Here is a 23121-nt window from a genome sequence, read left to right as displayed (position 1 = left end):
GGGTCCCTTGACCTGGCGCAATACCTGTCCAATTTTTTGTTTAGGCGGGACGCCATCATGTCCACCTTTGGTTTTTCCAACGGTTTACAATCATGTGGAAGACTTCTGGGTGAAGTCCCCACTCTCCCGGGTGGAGGTCGTGCCTGCTGAGGAAGTCTGCTTCCCAGTTGTCCACTCCCGGAATGAACACTGCTGACAATGCTATCACATGATTTTCCGCCCAGCGAAAAATCCTTGCAGCTTCTGCCATTGCCCTCCTGCTTCTTGTGCCGCCCTGTCTGTTTACGTGGGCGACTGCCGTGATGTTGTCCGACTGGATCAGCACCGGCTGACCTTGAAGCAGAGGTCTTGCTTGGCTTAGGGCATTGTAAATGGCCCTTAGCTCCAAAATATTTATGTGAAGTGATGTCTCCAGGCTTGACCACAAGCCCTGGAAATTTCTTCCCTGTGTGACTGCTCCCCAGCCTCGCAGGCTGGCATCCGTGGTCACCAGGACCCAGTCCTGAATGCCGAATCTGCGGCCCTCTAGAAGATGAGCACTCTGCAACCACCACAGGAGAGACACCCTTATCTTTGGTGACAGGGTTATCCGCTGATGCATCTGAAGATGCGATCCGGACCATTTGTCCAGCAGGTCCCACTGGAAAGTTCTTGCGTGGAATCTGCCGAATGGAATTTCTTCGTAGGAAGCCACCATTTTTCCCAGGACCCTTGTGCACTGATGCACTGACACTTGGCCTGGTTTTAGGAGGTTTCTGACTAGTTCGGATAACTCCCTGGCTTTCTCCTCCGGGAGAAACACCTTTTTCTGGACTGTGTCCAGGATCATCCCTAGGAATAGAAGACGTGTCGTCGGGATCAGCTGCGATTTTGGAATATTGAGAATCCAACCGTGCTGCCGCAACACTACTTGAGATAGTGCTACCCCGACTACCAACTGTTCCCTGGATCTTGCCCTTATCAGGAGATCGTCCAAGTAAGGGATAACTAAAACTCCCTTCCTTCGAAGGAGTATCATCATTTCGGCCATTACTTTGGTAAAGACCCGGGGTGCCGTGGACAAACCAAACGGCAGCGTCTGAAACTGATAGTGACAGTTCTGTACCACAAACCTGAGGTACCCTTGGTGAGAAGGGTAAATTGGGACATGGAGATAAGCATCCTTGATGTCCAGAGACACCATATAATCCCCTTCTTCCAGGTTCGCAATCACCGCTCTGAGTGACTCCATCTTGAATTTGAACCTTTGTATGTAAGTGTTCAAGGATTTCAGATTTAAAATAAGTCTCACCGAGCCGTCCGGCTTCGGTACCACAACAGCGTGGAATAATACCCCTTTCCCTGTTGTAGGAGGGGTACCTTGATTATCACCTGCTGGGAATACAGCTTGTGAATGGCTTCTGCTGCAGCCTTTTTCCTCTCCCTCTGCCACGGGGCAGAAATGAGGAGTCTTTTGCCCGCTTGCCCTTATGGGGCCTAAAGGACTGCGCCTGATAATACGGCGTCTTCTTATGTTGAGAGGCTACCTGGGGTAAAAATGTGGATTTCCCAGCCGTTGCCGTGGCCACCAGGTCTGTTAGAGCTACCCCAAATAACTCCTCCCTTTTATAAGGCGATACTTCCATATGCCTTTTGGAATCAGCATCACCTGACCACTGTCTTGTCCATAACCCTCTTCTGGCAGAAATGGACAGCGCACTTACTCTTGATGCCAGTCGGCAAATATCCCTCTGTGCATCACGCATATATAGAAATGCATCTTTTAAATGCTCTATAGTCAGTAATATACTGTCCCTATCTAGGGTATCAATATTGTCAGTCAGGGAATCCGACCAAGCCACCCCAGCACTGCACATCCAGGCTGAGGCGATTGCTGGTCGCAGTATCACACCCGTGTGAGTGTATATACATTTTTAGGATATTTTCCTGCTTTCTGTCAGCAGGTTCCTTAAGGGCGGCCGTATCCGGGGACGGTAGTGCCACCTGTTTAGACAAGCGTGTGAGCGCTTTATCCACCCTAGGGGGTGTTTCCCAACGTGCCCTATCCTCTGGCGGGAAGGGGTATGATGCTAATAACTTTTTAGGAATTAACAGTTTTTATCGGGGGAAACCCACGCATCATCACACACTTCATTTAATTCCTCAGATGCAGGAAAAACTACAGGCAGTTTCTCACCCAACATAATACCCTTTTTAGTGGTACTGGTATTATCAGAAATATGTAAAACATTTTCCATAGCCTCAATCATGTAACGTGTGGCCCTACTGGAAGTCACATTCGTCTCTTAATCGTCGACACTGGAGTCAGTATCCGTGTCGGCGTCTGTATCTGCCATCTGAGGTAACGGGCGTTTTAGAGCCCCTGATGGCTTTTGAGACACCTGGACAGGCACAGGCTGAGTAGCCGGCTGTCTCATGTCATCAATCTTTTGTAAAGAGCTGACACTGTCACGTAATTCCTTCCATAAGCTCAGCCACTCAGGTGTCGACTCCCTAGGGGGTGACATCTCCATTACAGGCAATTGCTCCGCCTCCACACCATTTTCCTCCTCATACATGTCGACACAATCGTACCGACACACAGCACACACACAGGGAATGCTCTGATAGAGGACAGGACCCCACTAGCCCTTTGGGGAGACAGAGGGAGAGTATGCCAGCACACACCAGAGCGCTATATATATACACAGGGATAACCTTATAGAAGTGTTTTTCCCCTTATAGCTGCTGTTTTATTAATACTGCGCCTAATTAGTGCCCCCCTCTCTTTTTTAACCCCTTTCTGTAGTGTAGTAACTGCAGGGGAGAGCCAGGGAGCTTCCCTCCAACGGAGCTGTGAGAGAAAATGGCGCCAGTGTGCTGAGATAGGCTCCGCCCCTTTTTAGCAGACTTTTCTCCCGCATTTTTATGGATTCTGGCAGGGGTTAAAATACACCCATATAGCCCTGGGGGTTATATGTGATGTATGTTTGCCAGCCAAGGTGTTTTTATTGCTGCTCAGGGCGCCCCCCCCCAGCGCCCTGCTCCCTCAGTGACTGCAGTGTGAGGTGTGTATGAGGAGCAATGGCGCACAGCTGCAGTGCTGTGCGCTACCTTGGTGAAGACTGATGTCTTCTGCCGCCGATTTTCCGGACCTCTTCTTGCTTCTGGCTCTGTAAGGGGGCCGGCGGCGCGGCTCTGGGACCGGACTCCGAGGCTGGGCCTGTGTTCGGTCCCTCTGGAGCTAATGGTGTCCAGTAGCCAAGAAGCCCAAGCTGGCTGCAAGCAGGCAGGTTCGCTTCTTCTCCCCTTAGTCCCTCGATGCAGTGAGCCTGTTGCCAGCAGGTCTCACTGAAAATAAAAAACCTAAAACTAAACTTTCACTAAGAAGCTCAGGAGAGCCCCTAGTGTGCACCCTTCTCGGCCGGGCACAAAAATCTAACTGAGGCTTGGAGGAGGGTCATAGGGGGAGGAGCCAGTGCACACCAGGTAGTCCTAAAGCTTTACTTTTGTGCCCAGTCTCCTGCGGAGCCGCTATTCCCCATGGTCCTTACGGAGTTCCCAGCATCCACTAGGACGTCAGAGAAAGAAACATTACTAGTGCACAGAGTTTGATTCTTAACACGGCAAACAAGGGGCAGTAAAATATTGTGAATTACGGGCCTAATTCAGTAAGGATCGCAGATTCTGCTAATTAGCAGAATTTGCAATCCTTTTCCCAGCTTGATGGGGGCCGCCCATCACAGGGCAAGGCCGCCCAGCATGCTGACCGCCACTTACCCCGTTGATGAAGCAGAAATTGTCATCGCCTCACAATTTCTGCTTCATCGTAGAAATTATTGAAGCCTCCTGCCGGCGCAGCTTGGCTGGAGACCCGCTGCCATGTTTGTGATCACGGCAACTGCGTGCGACGTCACGCAGTTGCCGTGATCATGCCCCCAACACACCACCATTCGCATCACACTGCCCCTGTTCGTCCAGCTCCGCCCCCTCAACGCACCGTCACCTCCCTGGAAACTGAGCGTCCCCCCCACCCCCCACCCCTCGACCACCTCTGCCTGATTGACAGGCAGAGGCTATCGCATTTTCTGCGCCACCCTCCCCACACACACAGAAAATGTGGGCACATGCACAGGATGGGTGATGCGCATGCGCCCGCATCTTTTTCTCAATAATTATGGTTGGATCACACACTGCGATCCACCCTGAATTAGGCCCTATATGAAAATGATGGAATGTTTTCTTCATTGCTGTAGTAGTATATTAATGGCTGATGGTCTGACAACACTTACAGTGCACAATACTCATACATAGACATTTCTAGTAGTTTTTGAAAGGAATGAGAAAGTAGGATAATGATTAGCACATAGTAACATAGAATTTGATGGCAGATAAGAACCACCTGGCCCACCTTGTTTGCCCCTTTGGCAAAGGCTATATTTCATTCTAATAATAGATTATAATCAGGGCCATTTTAACAGCATTGTAGGCCCTGGGCAAAGCAATGCATTGGGGCTCCTACCCACCCATTCACAGCTGTAAGCACTCTGATTGGTGGACAGCTCCAGCCATCCACCAATCAGCATACTGACAGCCGTTCACCGTCTGGCTGCAAGCTGGGAGGCAGGTAGAGATTGCTGCTTGACCGCTATGATTGTGTATACTTCACAATCAGAGCGCCCAAACAGCATTCTCTACCTGCATCCCAAGAAGCTGCGGTGGCCCAGCCTGCACCTGCTTAAAAGCTCCTAGAATCGTGGAGAACTGGGCAGCTGCCCAGTGTGCCCATAATTAAGATGGCGTTAATTATAATCTGTAAATAAAACAGATAGGAATCTCTATGCTGGGCATGAACAAGCAGGTGCTGTCCCAAGGTGTAAGCACTGAGTGCACAATTGTTTACAATTTGGTCTGGCATGATGGTAGACAATACTCACACCTGGGCCAAGTATTCTAGTCTGCCGGCTGACTAAACTTGAGGTTATAGCGAGCTTAATTGCACAAATTACTGCATGCAGGCTATGATAATTAACTTCTATATACATTACCTCTGTCCTGAGTATGAATATAAACCATTACATACTAATTGACTTTTACAGTTATTAACATTACTCTAAAATCATGAAACTAGCAATCTGCCCTTCTCTAGATCAAGCATAAGGGACTTGTGACTATAAGGGTGCTGTGGAACTACAAATGCCAGGATAATAGGTAAGTAATGCTCCTCACCTCGGTTCTTGCATCGACATTGCATGCTAGTGCAGCCACTGTGAGGGCGACTTTGCTGAGTACCAGATTGTTGGGTGACTGCAATGGTACCACCACAGCTTGCATAACCCCATGGGCTAGCATAATGAGCCGGAGAGATTCCTGAGTAGCCATGCTGATAAGAACCGTGCATGCATTAGAAATCACTTCATCTTTCTTGTCTGACATTAGATTGATCAATGCCTCGATTCCGTCAGCTTCTGCCACTGCACTGGTTTAAAAGAAATAGTATTAACATGTTAAATATTATAAACAATTTGAATATCTAATTTTAAGTAGTGAAAAAAGTTAATGTAGCTAATTACTTTACGCATAACTCTTAAATGAGGGTGCCGCTGAGTTTCTAGGGTCCATGTTTGCTTTTAATATCCTCCCTCTCACCAGTCCTTGCTTTTAAGAAATTTCTGTGTATAGTTTTTGGGAGGACTTGGGGCTTGATAATGTAATCATGCATTGCCACTATTGCTTCATCAACCCCTCCTACTCCTGTTACTGCCAGTGGTGGACTTCTAAGTTAATTTCCCCCATTTTATCACTGCAGTGCCAAGGACGAGTGGGACTCATCCTGAGCATTTTCCATGTATAAGATGAGGAAGTGTTCCTCTCCTCCTCAGAACTGAAAGGGTCAAAACTGTACAATTGGAGATAATCAAGCGTCTGTATGCAAAAATCAGGAACACATTTTTTTTTACAACATTAGAATAATATAATTTCTATTAATTTATCAAAGTAAAAAAACAGCTTAATGATGACTGAGTGTCAACTGAGCAGTGGAAATGTTATAAGCCATTTATAAGGTTATAAGGAGAGGTGGGATTTGGTAATGACTAGACATTTCTGATTTCACAGCCAAAAAAGCAATAACCTCCCATACATTTCTGTATCACATCACTGAGAAATATATGTTGACAACGTCACTGCATATTGCATTACAACGCAGCAGCCAGTCATCTAAGGTAGGAGAGAATTCAAAAAACTTTTGTGTGGATCAAATATTGATATAATAGATTAGAGGTCTCCCATAACGGTCACATAAACTGTATGGATCCTTACTCCTACTGTGACAACACAGGAGTTCAGCTGTGTGGCCAAGTTCTGACACCATCATCCTGGATAGCTAATAATTCAAATGCAAAATGTTTAAGTTTTGGGTGCAGCAACAATAATGCAACTTAACACAGGCTTATTGACCTATCACTTAATCAAGTTCCCAGTGGTTAGGATGGATTTTATGTACTTTGGCTCTAAGTCCAAAATACATTTTGTATGTCCTGAGAAGTGGACACACATACTGTTACTGTATAGACACTAATATTTCCTACCCTGTATTGGCCGTGCAGCCCAATGATAAAGTACAAGTTTCCTCCTCCTAATAGTGCTAGGCCCCTTCTTCCAGTCCAGCTCCTTCTCACACTGGGTTTCTAAGCAGCTATCAGCACCTCGTAATTTGGCAGATATCAGAGAGGAAAGGGCTACAATTAATGTTACATGTGGCATAACGTAAGCAAAGGGCACTATGGCATAATGTGAACTGGGGCACTACAATGCAGCATAATGTTAACTAGGGCACTACATTTTATGAAGTGGCTAGTTTTCAAGTGGCAGCTAAAATCAACAGCAGTGTTATACCTGTGTTAAACCGAAGGAAAACAGAAGGCAAACAAACTTACACATTAATAGAAGGACTGCATTACATCCAAAAAACTCTGGAACTTTATGTGGCCTCTCCTCGCCTCAAACATGAGAACACCAAGACCAGGCTTACCACCTCTCTGGCTGAGAACATCAAGTCTGCCCCTGGGCCTAACCATCAAGATGAACAGGGAACTGTGGGGGCACAGCACCAGGACCAGGCTCAGCAGGGACATCCCCATTGCTTCTGAGTATTGAGTATGCCCCCACATTCTCCTACCCACCCGTACTAAGATCTGATCAAATTAATGTTATCCCAATCCTACTTCTGCCACTAGTTGCCTGCTATTGTGTGTTTTTTTTTTCCATTGCTCGCTTCCACCCCACCATGTGTTTTTCCTGTAATGTTTACCTCCACTGATTGCACACCTTTCCATTGTGCCCTACATGCAGGGTACATCATACTACTACATAATCATCAGTTTTCCCATATATGAACTTGGCCCTTGTATGGCTCACCTCCCACAGTGTAACCTTCAAAGTGCGCCCAACATGGCTGCCCCATATGGTACACTTGTGGATGGGATGAAAAATACATAGGCCTGATGGTTTTGATGGAACCCTACTCTGAACTGTAGGACTCTGAAATCACCCCCATTTTGTGTCATCTCTTCTAGGGGTGGACTATTCCACCCTGGGTAATCCTACGCTGAGCGCCCAAGATGGCTGCCGCACCTGGTACCTTGTGAGGGTGGAATACACAACCCTTGGAAGTTATTACCCAAAATGCCTACACCAATCCTGCATTATGCTTTCTGTGTGCTTAAGGTTTTCTTTTATGTCTGTGTGGCTTATCTATTGTTGTATTACTCAAATCCTCTGTATCATGTGAATTGTTTTTGATATCTGTAAAGCGCCTTGAGTCCAGTTGGAGAAAGAGTGCTATATAAATAAAATTATTATTATTATTATTATTTATTCTCATGCTGAGGTTTTCTCCTGAAGTCTAAAGACATACTGATCAATTTAAATAAAATAAAATAAAATAAGGAAAACTATACTCTAGAAATAAATGAATAGGAATTTACTACACCACTTCTGGAAGTTACTTACATTACTGTTATATATTAATCACAAACTTCAAACCGAAAAAATAAACCCTATGGCCAAGTTTGCACATGACGTTAGTTAACTGGCTATTGCTCCTAAAATATATATTTATATTATTAACTTATATAGTAGTATAGTTATATTACTAATACCATACATAAGACAATGGGAGCTGTCTGCTACATTCAGAACTAGAATGGAAACACTTTGTGAAATACATGTGCAGATACAGTCACATACTGTATTATAGAATAACAATGTCTACAGACCTAAGGAATAGACTCGTCACATTTGTTTTCTTACTTTTAAAATGCCAGTGAATTAATGACATAGAAGGTCAGAAGCTGTATATTTTTGGAACATACATTGATGATTATTTTTAAATACTTAAAACTGCAAATGACCCAAGGGAGTAAAAGAGAAGACGAATGAGCTCTGTGAACAGAAATACCCCGGATATTACTCTGACCTCAACCTTGAATTAAGAAGATTTATCAAAGCAAACAAGACATTGTATATTCCTCTTAAATCATTTGTTCTAGACAGCTTGACATATAAATGCTCTTGCAATTCAAGTTGGTAGTACAGTAGTAATAATAGTTAAATCCCTGTATTCATGTGTTTGTGTTCTGTCTCATTAACCAGATCAATTCTCAGGTTTTTTTCTTTGTGAATTTAACATTTGTATTTATATTACATTTATTTTTGACTGTTTTTGTTGTCTTTTAATTTATTTAAAACTTTTTTTAAACAGATCTCCCATCAGTGGCGGAACTTGTGTGTGGTGGGCCCAGGTGCAAAAATATGCTTTGGGCCTCCTCCTTTGGCCCACCCCAAGTTCAAAATATGCCACACTGAAGTTGCTAACAGGGAGAGGCAGCGTGTGATAGGAAAAGGCAGAGAGTGACAGAAAGAAACAGTGGGTTACAGGGAGAGGCAGTGGGTGACAGGGAGAGGTAGAGGACGACAGCGGGCCAGGGAAAAACTCATTGCTGGTCTGGGCAGTGGTGGGCCACTTAGTTCGCACCACATGGTGGGCCCCTTTGTTCGCAGCACATAGTGGGCCCCTTAGTTCGCAGCACATGGTGGGCCCTGGTGCAGCACATGGTAGTTCCGCCCCTGTCTCCCATATGGTTTGAAATTTGGTCAGTCCGCAAGATCCACCCATTTTTCTACTAGAGTGCATCAGTAGACTATGAAGCTGATTCGGAGATGGACACTATATTGATTTTTATGCAATTAACTTTTTTTTTTAAACTGGGCATGCGCGAGCCATATTGCACATATCCTGCAGCTCCAGATTCAGTGCCCTGGATGCCACAGCCTGATTGACAGGTTGCGGCTATTTGGGGGCTGAGTGGAGGCGGAGAGAGGGAGCATTTGACAAAACAGGGGAGTGTCAACCGCATTTTGTAGGTGTGTTAAAGCCAGACTTACTGGCTTCTACAGCGGTTGCTACTCAGATGGCCAATGCTGCAGGCGCGGATTATAGAAGCTAGCAAAGGGCATCTTTACACTCAAGACGCCTCCTGTTGTTTTTGCATAATATTAAATAGCCGCTGCGTACAAAGACTCAGCAGCGACGTGATTACCGCCCACCTCTGCATCGGCCCCTAGAATCGTTATGAGATAAATATTTGTAGCATAAATGATGGAGTAGTCCTGGGATAACTGACACATAGGAGATCTAGGTTAAGTATGAGCAGAACCTAGGAGTAAGTTGCCATAGATGATGTTTATTCAAATTCAGTTTCCTGTATGGGAAAATAGTAGGTTGCTGTGTTTAGTTAGGATCACTTATACAGAAATGGTGGAAATAGTGTTGCGCTCAATCCAATTGCCTTAATTAATTGATTAATTACCTTAATGAACCCTTACTCTAAGTAAAGTATGGGTGTAGTGGATAAAAATGTATGGAGCAAGTGGACAATTTGTGGTCCTGTGTTGGACAAATGCAATGATATCGAGACAAAATGTACTTATACTGTAAAAGGTACTGCTGTACCACTTTATTATGATCAGGCTGGCTAGAGAAATGCCATTGGTAAGGATGAGTATTTGATGGCAACGATGATATTTTTATCAGTGTCTCTCTCAGTTATGAAATCAGTCCAGGTTGCGGCGTCCCGCACTTTTGGTTATTTCAGTCTATTTACAGTGCACTGAAAAGTCTATAAAGTCTCTCATATAGCGCTTTATATGTAAGTAGCAATTCACGTGTCCTTCTTAGTCTTCACGGTGTGGGCATTGGCAAGTACACATGGGGGGTATGATAGGGAGGCTCCGGACTGGTCCTACCCGCCGGCCTCAGCTACTCGTGGTGCGTCCTGGTGCAGACGTCCCCTGAGAGCCGATGAGCCGGATTGGTAGTCCTGTCTAGGGTAGAGGAGGAACTCAGATAGCGCTCTACGGAGCTGCTTGCTGAGTGACTCTCGCCGCATACGGAGACTCGCTTCTTACCTTCTCCTGTGTCTGCCGCGCTCCGTCACCGGCTTCTCTGTGCTCTGTTGCTCGGCAACGTGTTCGTCTTCCGGGTTCTCCCGATCACGTGACCGGGTCTTGTTAGTCTGTCAATCGCTGTCTCTGGTGCTTAGATGCGGTTCTGCAGAACTCCAATGTCTGTATGTAGGTGACTCCAACGCGTTAAGCCTTTCAGAGGCCTTCCTCTGGGAGAAGTGAATAATTTTGTCTCGATATCATTGCATTTGTCCAACACAGGACCACAAATTGTCCACTTGCTCCATACATTTTTATCCACTACACCCATACTTTACTTAGATTAAGGGTTCATTAAGGTAATTAATCAATTAATTAAGGCAATTGGATTGAGCGCAACACTATTTCCACCATTTCTGTAGCTTGCATCAGGTTAGTCACCTGAAAGTGTAGCAGCTCGTCCGCACATTAGATCCCAGTGCGCAGATAATTTCATATTTATCACTTATACAGAAACCTATGCCCAGGGCAACCTGAAAGCTAAAGAGCAAATAACTGGTGAGAGTATAATACACTTCCAAATGCTGTCACAGTGACAGTGAGGAGCAGTGGCACCACCCCGCTGGCTGTGAGAGCAGCTGTCATCACTAATAATGGGACTTGCACCTATCCAATGCTTAGTGCAGAAAATGGGACTCTTCCACCAGGGGCGTTTCTAGAGAGGAGGAGGCCCGTGTGAGGCTCAGTCTGGGCCATTGGCGTTTCTATAATGGGTGCAGTGTACACGGGCCCTTGGGTCCAGGGGGGCCCCCACTGCACCCATTTAATATACTTCCATTCTGGAGTCCCGCGGCGACTGCCCTCTAGTACAAGCATAAATCATTCGGAAAATGGCCGAGGCCATTTTCGAGTGATTTGCGCATGCGCACTGGAGATGTCCCGGGGAGCAAGGCGCAGACGCCATGTTCCCGGAGACCTGCGCATGCGCAGTAGACCCTGGCAGTAAGCCAGACTCTACTTGCTGCCGGAGAGGAGGGGGCCCGCGACAGAGGCTGCACGCGGGTCCCCTCTTCTCTTAAAACGCCCCTGGTCTGGGCCCCCTCTTCTCTAGTCGGCAGCGCTGTATTTCTGGGCACAAGTGTCCCTAGGGGACCCTAGTGCTGTTCCAGAGTCTACAGTGCATGTGCAGATTGCTGGGAAAATAGCACCATGGCCATTTTCCCAGTGATTTTTCTACCGCACATGCACGAAACACCAGGAAAATGCAGCCGTGCCATTTTCCCAGTAATTTCTGCAGCGCTGCTGCTGCACCGCAGGGCTACGGAGAGTGAGTATTAAAAATAATGGGTGTAGGGTGTGCTGTGTGGGCCCCCCTGGACCCCGGGGGCCCGTGTGCACCACACACACTGCACCCATTATAAATACGCCAGTGGCTTCCACATTCCATAGGCACAACTCAGAATAGGTCACAAGTCTGGCTACACGTCCACAGGATGCCCGTTACCATTCAGACATTGGTGAGAAGTGAGTGACTGAGATGATGTCCATTCAGGCAACGGTGAGAAGGGACTGAGATGAGTATTACTCAGAATCACTTCTAGCTGCTCTAAGTTATGTATGTTGGCTATGGTTTGCCAAAATCACAAGATGCGCCAACATTTGTACATCTGTGTGACTCAGATCAGGCTTAATGAGCAGGGGTAGCATGGAACAAGGGACATAGGGCCTGACACTGCACGTGTTGGTGAGTAAAGCAAAAAAGCAAGCAACTGGACAAAACCGTGTTGCCCTGCAGGTGGGACAGATGTAACGTACAGAAAGATTTAGATTTGAGTATTCAAATCTAAATCGAAGTAAAAAAAATTTAAAGCTAACGTGTGGGCTACATGCAAAAGCAGCCAGTATTTACCCTGCACAAAAAAAAATAGGATTTTGGTTACCTACCGGTAAATTCTTTTTTTCGTAGGCCGTAGAGGATGCTGGGGTCCACATCAGTACCATGGGGTATAGATTGGTCCACCAGGAGCCATTGGCACTTTAAGAGTTTGAGAGTGTGGTCTGGCTCCTCCCTCTATGCCCCTCCTACCAGACTCAGTCTAGAAACTGTGCCCGAGGAGACGGACATCTTCGAGAGAAGGATTTAACACAGATAGTGGCAAGATTCATACCAGCTCACAAATACAAGGCACATCAAGCTAACAAAGCTTGAAAACTCAGCAACCGCTCAAACATTACTTACCAAGTAACAATGCAGTCCTCAACTAAAACAAAGTTGTACTGATCCAGATAACAACTGCAGGAAAATGAAGCGCTGGGCGGGCGCCCAGCAACCTTTACGGACTACGAGAAAAGGATTTACCGGTAGGTAACCAAAATCCTATTTTCTCATATGTCCTAGAGGATGCTGGGGTCCACATTAGTACCATGGGGATGTACCAAAGCTCCCAGAAGAAGGAGGGAGAGCGCGGAAGCTCCTGCAGAACTGATTGACTGAACTTCAAGTCCTCAGAGGCCAAAGTATCGAACCTGTAGAACTTTGCAAACGTGTTCGACCCAGACCAAGTTGCTGCTCGGCAAAGTTGTAACACCGAGACACCCCGGGCAGCCGCCCAGGAAGACCCCACCTTACGAGTAGAGTGGGCCTTAACAGATGTAGGACACGGCAAACCTGCCGTAGAATACACATGCTGGATAGTGAACTTGATCCAGCGCGAGATCAACTGCTTAGAAGCAGGACACCCAATTTTCTTGGGATCATACAGGACAAACAGAACGTCCGATTTCCTGTGACGAGCAGTCCTCTTCACATAGCTTTTCAAAGCCCTTACAACATCCAAGGACTTTGATGAAATTGAGGAGTCAGTAGCAACTGGCACCACAATAGGTTGGTTGATTTGAAATGCCGACACAACCTTCGGAAGGAACTGCTGACGTGTACGGAGCTCAGCTCTATCTTCATGGAAGATCAAGTATGGGCTTTTACATGACAAAGCCCCCAACTCCGACACAAGTCTAGCAGAAGCTAAGGTCAACAAAGTTACAGCCTTCCACGTGAGAAACTTGAGTTCAACCTCCTGTAGAGGTTCAAACCAGTCCGACCGGAGGAACTGCAACACCACGTTAAGGTCCCAGGGTGCCGTAGGCAGTACAAAGGGAGGCTGGATGTGCAGAAATCCCTTCAAAAAAGTCTGAACCTCAGGGAGGGCAGCCAACTGTTTCTAAAAGAAAATGGATAGGGCCAAAATCTGGACCTTTATGGATCCCAACCTCAGGATCCTGCTTGCAGGAAGAGGAGAAAACATCCCAGTTGAAACTCCACTGTAGTAAACTTCTTGGACTCACACCAAGATACATATTTTTTCCAAATACGATGGTAATGTTTAGACGTTACTCCTTTCCTAGCCTGTATCAGGGTAGGAATAACCTTGTTCGGAAAGCCCTTCCGAGCTAGTATCTGGCGTTCAACCTTCATGCCGTCAATCGCAGCCGCGGTAAGTCTTGATAGGCGAACGGCCACTGCTGCAGCAGGTCTTCCCAAAGAGGAAGAGGCCTCGGATCTTCTAGCAGTAGATCCAGAAGATCCGCGTACCAAGACATTCTTGGCCAGTCTGGAGCAATCAGGATCACTTGAACCCTTGTTCTCCTTATGAGCTTTAGCACTCTTGGAATGAGTGGGAGTGGTGGAAACACGTACACTGACTGGAAAACCCACGGAGTCACTAGGGCGTCCACCGCCACTGCTTGCGGGTCCCTCGACCTGGAACAATATCGCCGAAGCTTCTTGTTGAGATGAGAGGCCATCATGTCTATTTGAGGTACACTCCAAAGATCTGTTACCTCCTTGAACACCTCCGGATGGAGACCCCACTCTCCTGGATGGAGATCGTGTCTGCTGAGGAAGTCCGCTTCCCAGTTATCCACTCCCGGAATGAAGATTGCTGATAGCGCCGACGCGTGTTTTTCTGCCCAGAGGATAATTCTTGTTACCGCTGACATTGCAGCTCTGCTTTGCGTTCCGCCATGTCGGTTGATGTAAGCCACTGTCGTTACATTGTCCGACTGCACTTGAATGGCCCGATTTCTCAGAAGATGGGACGCTTGGAGAAGACCGTTGTAGACGGCTCTTAGCTCTAGAATGTTTATCGGCAGGCCAGCTTCCAGACTTGACCACCTTCCTTGGAAGGTCTCCCCGTGAGTGACTGTGCCCCAGCCCTGGAGACTTGAATCCGTGGTTAGAAGGATCCAGTCCTGAATCCCGAACCTGCAGCCATCCAGAAGGTGAGGTAGTTGCAACCACCAGAGGAGTGAAATCCTGGCCTTTGGTGACAGACGTATTCTCTGGTGCATATGTAGATGGGATTCCAACAGCTCGTCCAGGAGATCTAGTTGGAAGGACCGAGCATGAAACCTCCCGTACTGTAGAGCCTCATAAGAGGCCACCATCTTTCCCAGAAGGCAAATGCACTGATGAACCGACACCCGGGCAGGCTTCAGGACATCCCGGGCCATTGTTTGCATCACCAACGCTTTTTCCTCTGGAAGAAACACCCTCTGCATTTCCATGTCGAGGATCATTCCCAGAAAGGACAACTTCATGGTTGGTTCCAAATGTGATTTTGGAATATTCAGGATCCAACCATGTTCTCTGAGCAGGTGGGTCGTGAGAAGAATGGACTGTAACAGCTTCTCCTTGGACGACTCCTTTATCAGCAGATCGTCCAGATATGGAATTATATTCACCCCCTGTCTGCGGAGGAGAACCATTATTTCAGCCATCAGCTTGGTGAATACCCTCGGTGCTGTGGAGAGGCCAAATGGCAGGGCCTGGAACGGATAATTACAGTCCAACAGTGCGAATCAGAGATAAGCTTGATGCAGCGGCCAAATCGAAATGTGGAGGTACACTTCTTTGATATCCAGGGATACCAGAAATTCCTCCTCTTCCAGTCCTGATATCACCGCCCTTAGAGACTCCATTTTGAACTTGAACTCCTTCAAATAGGGTTTCAGCGATTTTAGGTTCAGAATGGGCCTGACCGAACCATACGGTTTCGGTACCACGAAAAGGTTCGAATAGTAACCTTTGTTTTGCATATGAGGAGGGACCGGTACAATAACTTGTGCCTCCACCAAGTTCTGGACGGCTGCCTGCAGGACCGTCCTGTCTGCCAGCAAAGCTGGAAAGCCTGATTTGAAGAATCGGTGAGGAGGGAGATCTTGAAATTCCAGCCTGTACCCCTGGGACACAATATCTTGCACCCAGGGATCCAGGCCGGACGACACCCAGACGTGACTGAAATGCTCCCACAGGCCCCACCTCCAGGGCCTGCAGTCCACCGTCATGCGGAGGACTTTGGTGTACCTGAAGCAGGTTTCTGTTCCTGGGAACCTGAAGCAGCAGGTTTCTTGGACCTGGGCCGACCTCCCCGAAAGAAGGCATTGGACGGCTTGGCCTCTCTGGGCTTGGCAGGCCGAAAGAGCTGTGATGCAGTTGAAGAAAAGGGTTTCTTCAGAGCAGGTGCAGCTGAAGGAAGAAAAGGTTACTTACCCGCCATAGCCATGGAGATCCACGCATCTAACGCCTCCCCAAAGAGAGCCTGACCTGTGTAGGGTAGGGTCTCCACACTTCTCCTGGATTCCGCGTCGGCAGACCACTGGCGCAACCACAGTCTTCGACGAGCTGAGACAGACGTGGAAGAAATTCCCGCAGTCATGGAACCCAGGTCTTTCATGGATTCTACCAGAAATCCTGCCGAATCCTGAATGTTACGTAAAAACAATTCAACATCACATTTCTCCATAGTATCCAAATCTTCAAGTAACGTGCCTGACCACTTTACTATAGCTTTGGCAATCCAAGCACTGGCAATAGTGGGACGTAATATTGCCCCAGAAGCCGTGTACATGGATTTGAGCGTATTATCAATTTTACAATCAGCTGGCTCTTTCAAGGCAGTAGATCCTGGAACAGGTAAAACCACCTTTTTTGAGATTGATGCGTCAACAATGGGCGGGTTTTCCCATTTTTTCTATCCTCTACTGAGAAAGGAAATGCTACCAGAACCCTTTTAGGGATCTGGAATTTTTTATCCGGGTTTTCCCAAGCTTTTTCAAAAATAGCATTTAATTCCTTTGACGCAGTGAAGGTTAGCGAGGCTTTCTTATTCTCAGTGAAGTAAGCCTCCTCAACCTGCTCCAGTGTTGTATCAGCAATATTCAACACATCTCTAATAGCCTCTATCATCAACTGCACCCCTTTAGCAAGAGATGCTGCCCCCCGCAACACATCCCCACCACCGTCTGTAGTGTCCGAATCGGTATCCGTGTCATCCTGCATGATCTGTGCAAGAGCACGTTTATGTGAATATACAGCGGGGAGCCCTGAGGTACCAGAACTGGTCCAGACTACCATAGAGTTCTGTAAAGCCTGAGCTGCAGATTCATTTTGTGCAACCCTATTTGAAATCTGAGAAATCATAGATTTGATAAGAGGATAACCACTCAGGCTCCCTTGCTGGTATCTGTGCTAAACCAGTGCAATCTTGATTACATGGAATGGGATCATCCTGAGAGGACATATCCTCTGCAGCATATGACACAGAGTCTCTGGACATAGCTGTATGGAGACCACAGACACTCTACACACACACAGGGGAGAGCAGACAGAGTTTCACCCCCAAGGATGGCAAGAGAGACACAGAGATTGGAGCCAACCCACACACAGCACCTTTTAGGTAAAAGGTGATCCCCTACCAGCGCTGACTGTGCACCTTAATAGGTTACACAGTCTGTATTTAGCCTTACCCCCCTTCTACAACCCCCTGGTACCGTGAGAGATAGCTGGAGTTGCTGTGGAGGGACTTGCTCTTCCTGGACAGCGCTGTGCAGGCAGGAAAATGGCGCTGAACGCTGCTGGGTCCGCTCCGAGGATAAGCTCCGCCCCCAAAATGGCGCTGTCTTCCCGCTCTTCACAATGATTATACTGGCCTGAGGAGTATGCTGGCTGAGATCCACGGACCCCGACAGGCTTTGTGACCAGTGCAGGGTTTAGGCGCCGGCTCAGGGCGCCTCTGAGCTCCGGAGCGCGGTTAATACCCTGTTGCCACCATCTTCACACCGGCCCCACGCTTGCAAGGGGGGGTCGGTGACTCACTCGCCACCGATCTTCTGGCTCTGTAAGGGGGTGGCGGCATGCTGCTGGGGTGAGCGATCCCCTGTGGCGGGGAACAATCTATCCCCTCAGGAGCTCAGTGTCCTGTCAGCGGAGATAGTGGCTCAGACCCTTCAGGGCGGACACTACTCCCCCCTCTTAGTCCCACGAAGCAGGGAGGCTGTTGCCAGCAGCCTCCCTGTAAAATAATAAACTCTAAAAAAAACACTTTCTCCTAAAGAAGCTCTGTAGAGCTCCCCTAGCTGTGACCGGCTCCTCCGGGCACATTTTCGAAACTGAGTCTGGTAGGAGGGGCATAGAAGGAGGAGCCAGCCCACACTCTCAAACTCTTAAAGTGCCAATGGCTCCTGGTGGACCTGTCTATACCCCATGGTACTAATGTGGACCTCAGCATCCTCTAGGACGTATGAGAAATGTAAATATATTTGCTCCCCTTGCATGACAGCATGGTTTGTTCAGACACAAAGGGCCTAACTCAGGCCTGATCACAGCAGCAACATTGTTCTCTAATGGGCAAAACCATGTGTAGTGCAGTTTGGGGCAAATAATAAGAATTTACTTACCGATAATTCTATTTCTCATAGTCCGTAGTGGATGCTGGGGACTCCGTAAGGACCATGGGGAATAGCGGCTCCGCAGGAGACTGGGCACATCTAAAGAAAGCTTTAGGACTATCTGGTGTGCACTGGCTCCTCCCCCTATGACCCTCCTCCAAGCCTCAGTTAGGATACTGTGCCCGGACGAGCGTACACAATAAGGAAGGATTTTGAATCCCGGGTAAGACTCATACCAGCCACACCAATCACACCGTTTAACCTGTGATCTGAACCCAGTTAACAGCATGATAACAGAGGAGCCTCTGAAAGATGGCTCACAACAATAATAACCCGATTTTTGTAACAATAACTATGTACAAGTATTGCAGACAATCCGCACTTGGGATGGGCGCCCAGCATCCACTACGGACTATGAGAAATAGAATTATCGGTAAGTAAATTCTTATTTTCTCCAACGTCCTAAGTCGATGCTGGGGACTCCGTAAGGACCATGGGGATTATACCAAAGCTCCCAAACGGGCGGGAGAGTGCGGATGACTCTGCAGCACCAAATGAGAGAACTCCAGGTCCTCCTCAGCCAGGATATCAATTTTGTAGAATTTTACAAACGTATTTGCTCCTGACCAAGTAGCTGCTCGGCAAAGTTGTAAAGCCGAGACCCCTCGGGCAGCCGCCCAAGATGAGCCCACCTTCCTTGAGGAGTGGGCATTTACAGATTTTTGGCTGTGGCAGGCCTGCCACAGAATGTGCAAGCTGAATTGTACTACAAATCCAACGAGCAATAGTCTGCTTAGAAGCAGGAGCACCCAGCTTGTTGGGTGCACACAGGATAAACAGCGAGTCAGATTTCCCGACTCCAGCCGTCCTGGAAACATATATTTTCAGGGCACTGACAACGTCTAGCAACTTGGAGGCCTCCAAGTCCCTAGTAGCCGCAGGCACCACCAATAGGTTGGTTCAGGTGAGACGCTGAAACCACCTTGGGGAGAAACTGAGGACGAGTTCTCAATTCCGCCCTGTCCGAATGGAAAATCAGATAAGGGTTTTTTTCAGGATAAAGCCGCCAATTCTGACACGCGCCTGGCCCAGGCCAGGGCCAACAGCATGACCACTTTCCATGTGAGATATTTTAACTCCACAGATTTAAGTGGTTCAAACCAATGTGACTTTTGGAACCCAAAACTACATTGAGATCCCAAAGTGCCACTGGAGGCACAAAAGGAGGCTGTATATGCAGTACCCCTTTTACAAACGTCTGAACTTCAGGGACTGAAGCTAGTTCTTTTTGGAAGAAAATTGACAGGGCCGAAATTTGAACCTTAATGGACCCCAATTTCAGGCCCATAGACACTCCTGTTTGCAGGAAATGTAGGAATCGACCCAGTTGAATTTCCTCCGTCGGGCCTTACTGGCCTCGCACCACGCAACATATTTTCGCCAATTGCGGTGATAATGTTTTTGCGGTTACATCCTTCCTGGCTTTGATCAGGATAGGGATGACTTCATCCGGAATGCCTTTTTTCCTTCAGGATCCGGCGTTCAACCGCCATGCCGTCAAACGCAGCCGCGGTAAGTCTTGGAACAGACAGGGTCCTTGCTGGAGCAGGTCCCTTCTTAGAGGTAGAGGCCACGGATCCTCCGTGAGCATCTCTTAAAGTTCCGGTTACCAAGTCCTTCTTGGCCAATCCGGAACCACGAATATAGTGCTTACTCCTCTCCATCTTATCAATCTCAGTACCTTGGGTATGAGAGGCAGAGGAGGGAACACATACCCTGACTGGTACACCCACGGTGTTACCAGAGCGTCTACAGCTTATTGCCTGAGGGTCCCTGGACCTGGCGCAATACCTGTCGAGTTTTTAATCATGTGGAAGACTTCTGGGTGAAGTCCCCACTCTCCCGGGTGGAGGTCGTGCTGAGGAAGTCTGCTTCCCAGTTGTCCACTCCCGGAATGAATACTGCTGACAGTGCTATCACATGATTTTCCGCCCAGCGAAGAATCCTTGCAGCTTCTGCCATTGCCCTCCTGCTTCTTGTGCCACCCTGTCTGTTTACGTGGGTGACTGCCGTGATGTTGTCCGACTGGATCAACACCGGCTGACCTTGAAGCAGAGGTCTTGCTAAGCTTAGAGCATTGTAATTGTCCCTTAGCTTCAGGATATTTATGTGAAGTGATGTCTCCAGGCTTGACCATAAGCCCTGGATATTCCTTCCCTGTGTGACTGCTCCCCAGCCTCGCAAGCTGGCATCCGTGGTCACCAGGACCCAGTCCTGAATGCCTAATCTGCGGCCCTCTAGAAGATGAGCACTCTGCAACCACCACAGGAGGGACACCCTTGTCCTTGGTGACAGGGTTATCCGCTGATGCATCTGAAGATGCGATCCGGACCATTTGTCCAGCAGGTCCCACTGGAAAGTTCTTGCGTGGAATCTGCCGAATGGGATTGCTTCGTAGGAAGCCACCATTTTACCCAGAACCCTTGTGCATTGATGCACTGAGACTTGGCTCGGTTTTAGGAGGTTCCTGACTAGCTCGGATAACTCCCTGGCTTTCTCCTCCGGGAGAAACACCTTTTTCTGGACTGTGTCCAAGATCATCCCTAGGAACAGAAGACACGTCGTCGGAACCAGGTGCGATTTTGGAATATTGAGAATCCAATCGTGCTGCCGCAACACTACCTGAGATAGTGCTACACCGACCTCCAACTGTTCCCTGGATCTTACCCTTATTAGGGAATTGTCCAAGGAAGGGATAACTAAAATTCACTTCCTTCGAAGGAATATCATCATTTCGGCCATTACCTTGGTAAAGACCCGGGGTGCCGTGTACCATCCATACGGCAGCGTCTGAACTGATAGTGACAGTTCTGTACCATAAACCTGAGGTACCCTTGGTGAGAAGGGTAAATTTTGACATGAAGGTAAGCATCCTTGATGTCCCGAGACATCATGTAGTCCCCTTCTTCCAGGTTCGCAATCACTGCTCTGAGTGACTCAATCTTGAATTTGAACCTCTGTACGTAAGTGTTCAAAGATTTTAGATTTAGAATCGGTCTCACCGAGCCGTCCGGCTTCGGTACCACAACAGTGTGGAATAATACCCCGTTCCCTGTTGCAGGAGGGGTATCTTGATTATCACCTGCTGGGAATACAGCTTGTGAATGGCTTCCAAAACTGTCTCCCTGTCAGAAGGAGACATCGGTAAAGCCGACTTTAGGAAACGGCGAGGGGGAGACGTCTCGAATTCTAATTTGTACCCCTGAGATATCACCTGAAGGATCCAGGGGTCTACTTGCGAGTGAGCCCACTGCGCGCTGAAATTCATTGAGACGGGCCCCCCACCGTGCCTGATTCTGCTTGTAAAGCCCCAGCGTATACTGAGGGCTTGGCAGAGGCGGGAGAGGGTTTCTGTTCCTGGGAACTGGCTGATTTATGCAGCCTTTTTCCTCTCCCTCTGTCACGGGGCAGAAATGAGGAACCTTTTGCCCGCTTGTCCACGAAAAGACTGCGCCTGATAATACGGCGTCTTCTCATGTTGAGAGGCGACCTGGGGTACAAACGTGGAATTCCCAGCTGTTGCCGTGGCCACCAGGTCTGAAAGACCGACCCCAAATAACTCCTCCCTTAATAAAGCAATACTTCCAAATGCCGTTTGGAATACGCATCACCTGACCACTGACGTGTCCATAACCCTCTACTGGTAGAAATGGACAACGCGCTTAGACTTGATGCCAGTCGGCAAATATTCCGCTGTGCATCACGCATATATAAAAATGCATCTTTTAAATGCTCTATAGGCAAAAATATACTGTCCCTATCTAGGGTATCAATATTTTCAGTCAGGGAATCCGACCACGCCAACCCAGCACTGCACATCCAGGCTGAGGCGATTGCTGGTCGCAGTATAACACCAGTATGTGTGTAAATACCTTTTAGGATACCCTCCTGCTTTCTATCAGCAGGATCCTTAAGGGCGGCCATCTCAGGCGAAGGTAGAGCCCTTACAAGCGTGTGAGCGCTTTATCCCCCCTAGGGGGTGTTTCCCAACGCACCCTAACCTCTGGCGGGAAAGGATATAATGCCAATAACATTTTAGAAATTATCCGTTGTTACCGGGGAAACCCACGCATCATCACACACCTCATTTAATTTCTCAGATTCAGGAAAACTACAGGTAGTTTTTCCTCACCGAACATAATACCCCTTTTTTTGGTGGTACTCGTATTATCAGAAATGTGTAAAACATTTTTCATTGCCTCAATCATGTAACGTGTGGCCCTACTGGAAGTCACATTCGTCTCTTCACCGTCGACACTGGAGTCAGTATCCGTGTCGGCGTCTATATCTGCCATCTGAGGTAACGGGCGCTTTAGAGCCCCCGACGGCCTATGAGACGTCTGGACAGGCACAAGCTGAGTAGCCGGCTGTCTCATGTCAACCACTGTCTTTTATACAGAGCTGACACTGTCACGTAATTCCTTCCAACAGTTCATCCACTCAGGTGTCGACCCCCTAGGGGGTGACATCACTATTACAGGCAATCTGCTCCGTCTCCACATCATTTTTCTCCTCATACATGTCGACACAAAAGTACCGACATACAGCACACACACAGGGAATGCTCTGATAGAGGACAGGACCCCACTAGCCCTTAGGGGAGACAGAGGGAGAGTTTGCCAGCACACACCAGAGCGCTATATATATACAGGGATAACCTTATATAAGTGTTTTTCCCCTTATAGCTGCTGTATAGTTAATACTGCGCCTAATTAGTGCCCCCCTCTCTTTTTTTAACCCTTTCTGTAGTGTAGTGACTGCAGGGGAGAGACAGGGAGCTTCCCTCCAACGGAGCTGTGAGGGAAAATGGCGCCAGTGTGCTGAGGAGATAGGCTCCGCCCCTTTTTCGCGGACTTTTCTCCTGCTTTTTTATGGATTCTGGCAGGGGTTAAATGCATCCATATAGCCCAG

The 23121-nt window shown here is 47.8% G+C and overlaps 1 protein-coding gene across 5 annotated transcripts in view; it reads right to left on the bottom strand.

The window, feature by feature from the left end:
• Positions 1-23121, bottom strand: part of ARMC3 (armadillo repeat containing 3) — a 287743-nt gene that overhangs the window by 97609 nt on the left and 167013 nt on the right. For all 5 annotated transcript variants that reach the window (XM_063921586.1, XM_063921589.1, XM_063921588.1 and 2 more), the window contains one exon: positions 5209-5458. In XM_063921586.1, coding sequence (XP_063777656.1) covers positions 5209-5458 — 250 coding nt within the window. The remainder of the gene's footprint in view (positions 1-5208; positions 5459-23121) is intronic.

This window comes from Pseudophryne corroboree, chromosome 5, assembly GCF_028390025.1.
Source record: "Pseudophryne corroboree isolate aPseCor3 chromosome 5, aPseCor3.hap2, whole genome shotgun sequence".
Classification (NCBI taxonomy): domain Eukaryota; kingdom Metazoa; phylum Chordata; class Amphibia; order Anura; family Myobatrachidae; genus Pseudophryne; species Pseudophryne corroboree.
This window is presented reverse-complemented; position numbering and strand designations above follow the sequence as displayed.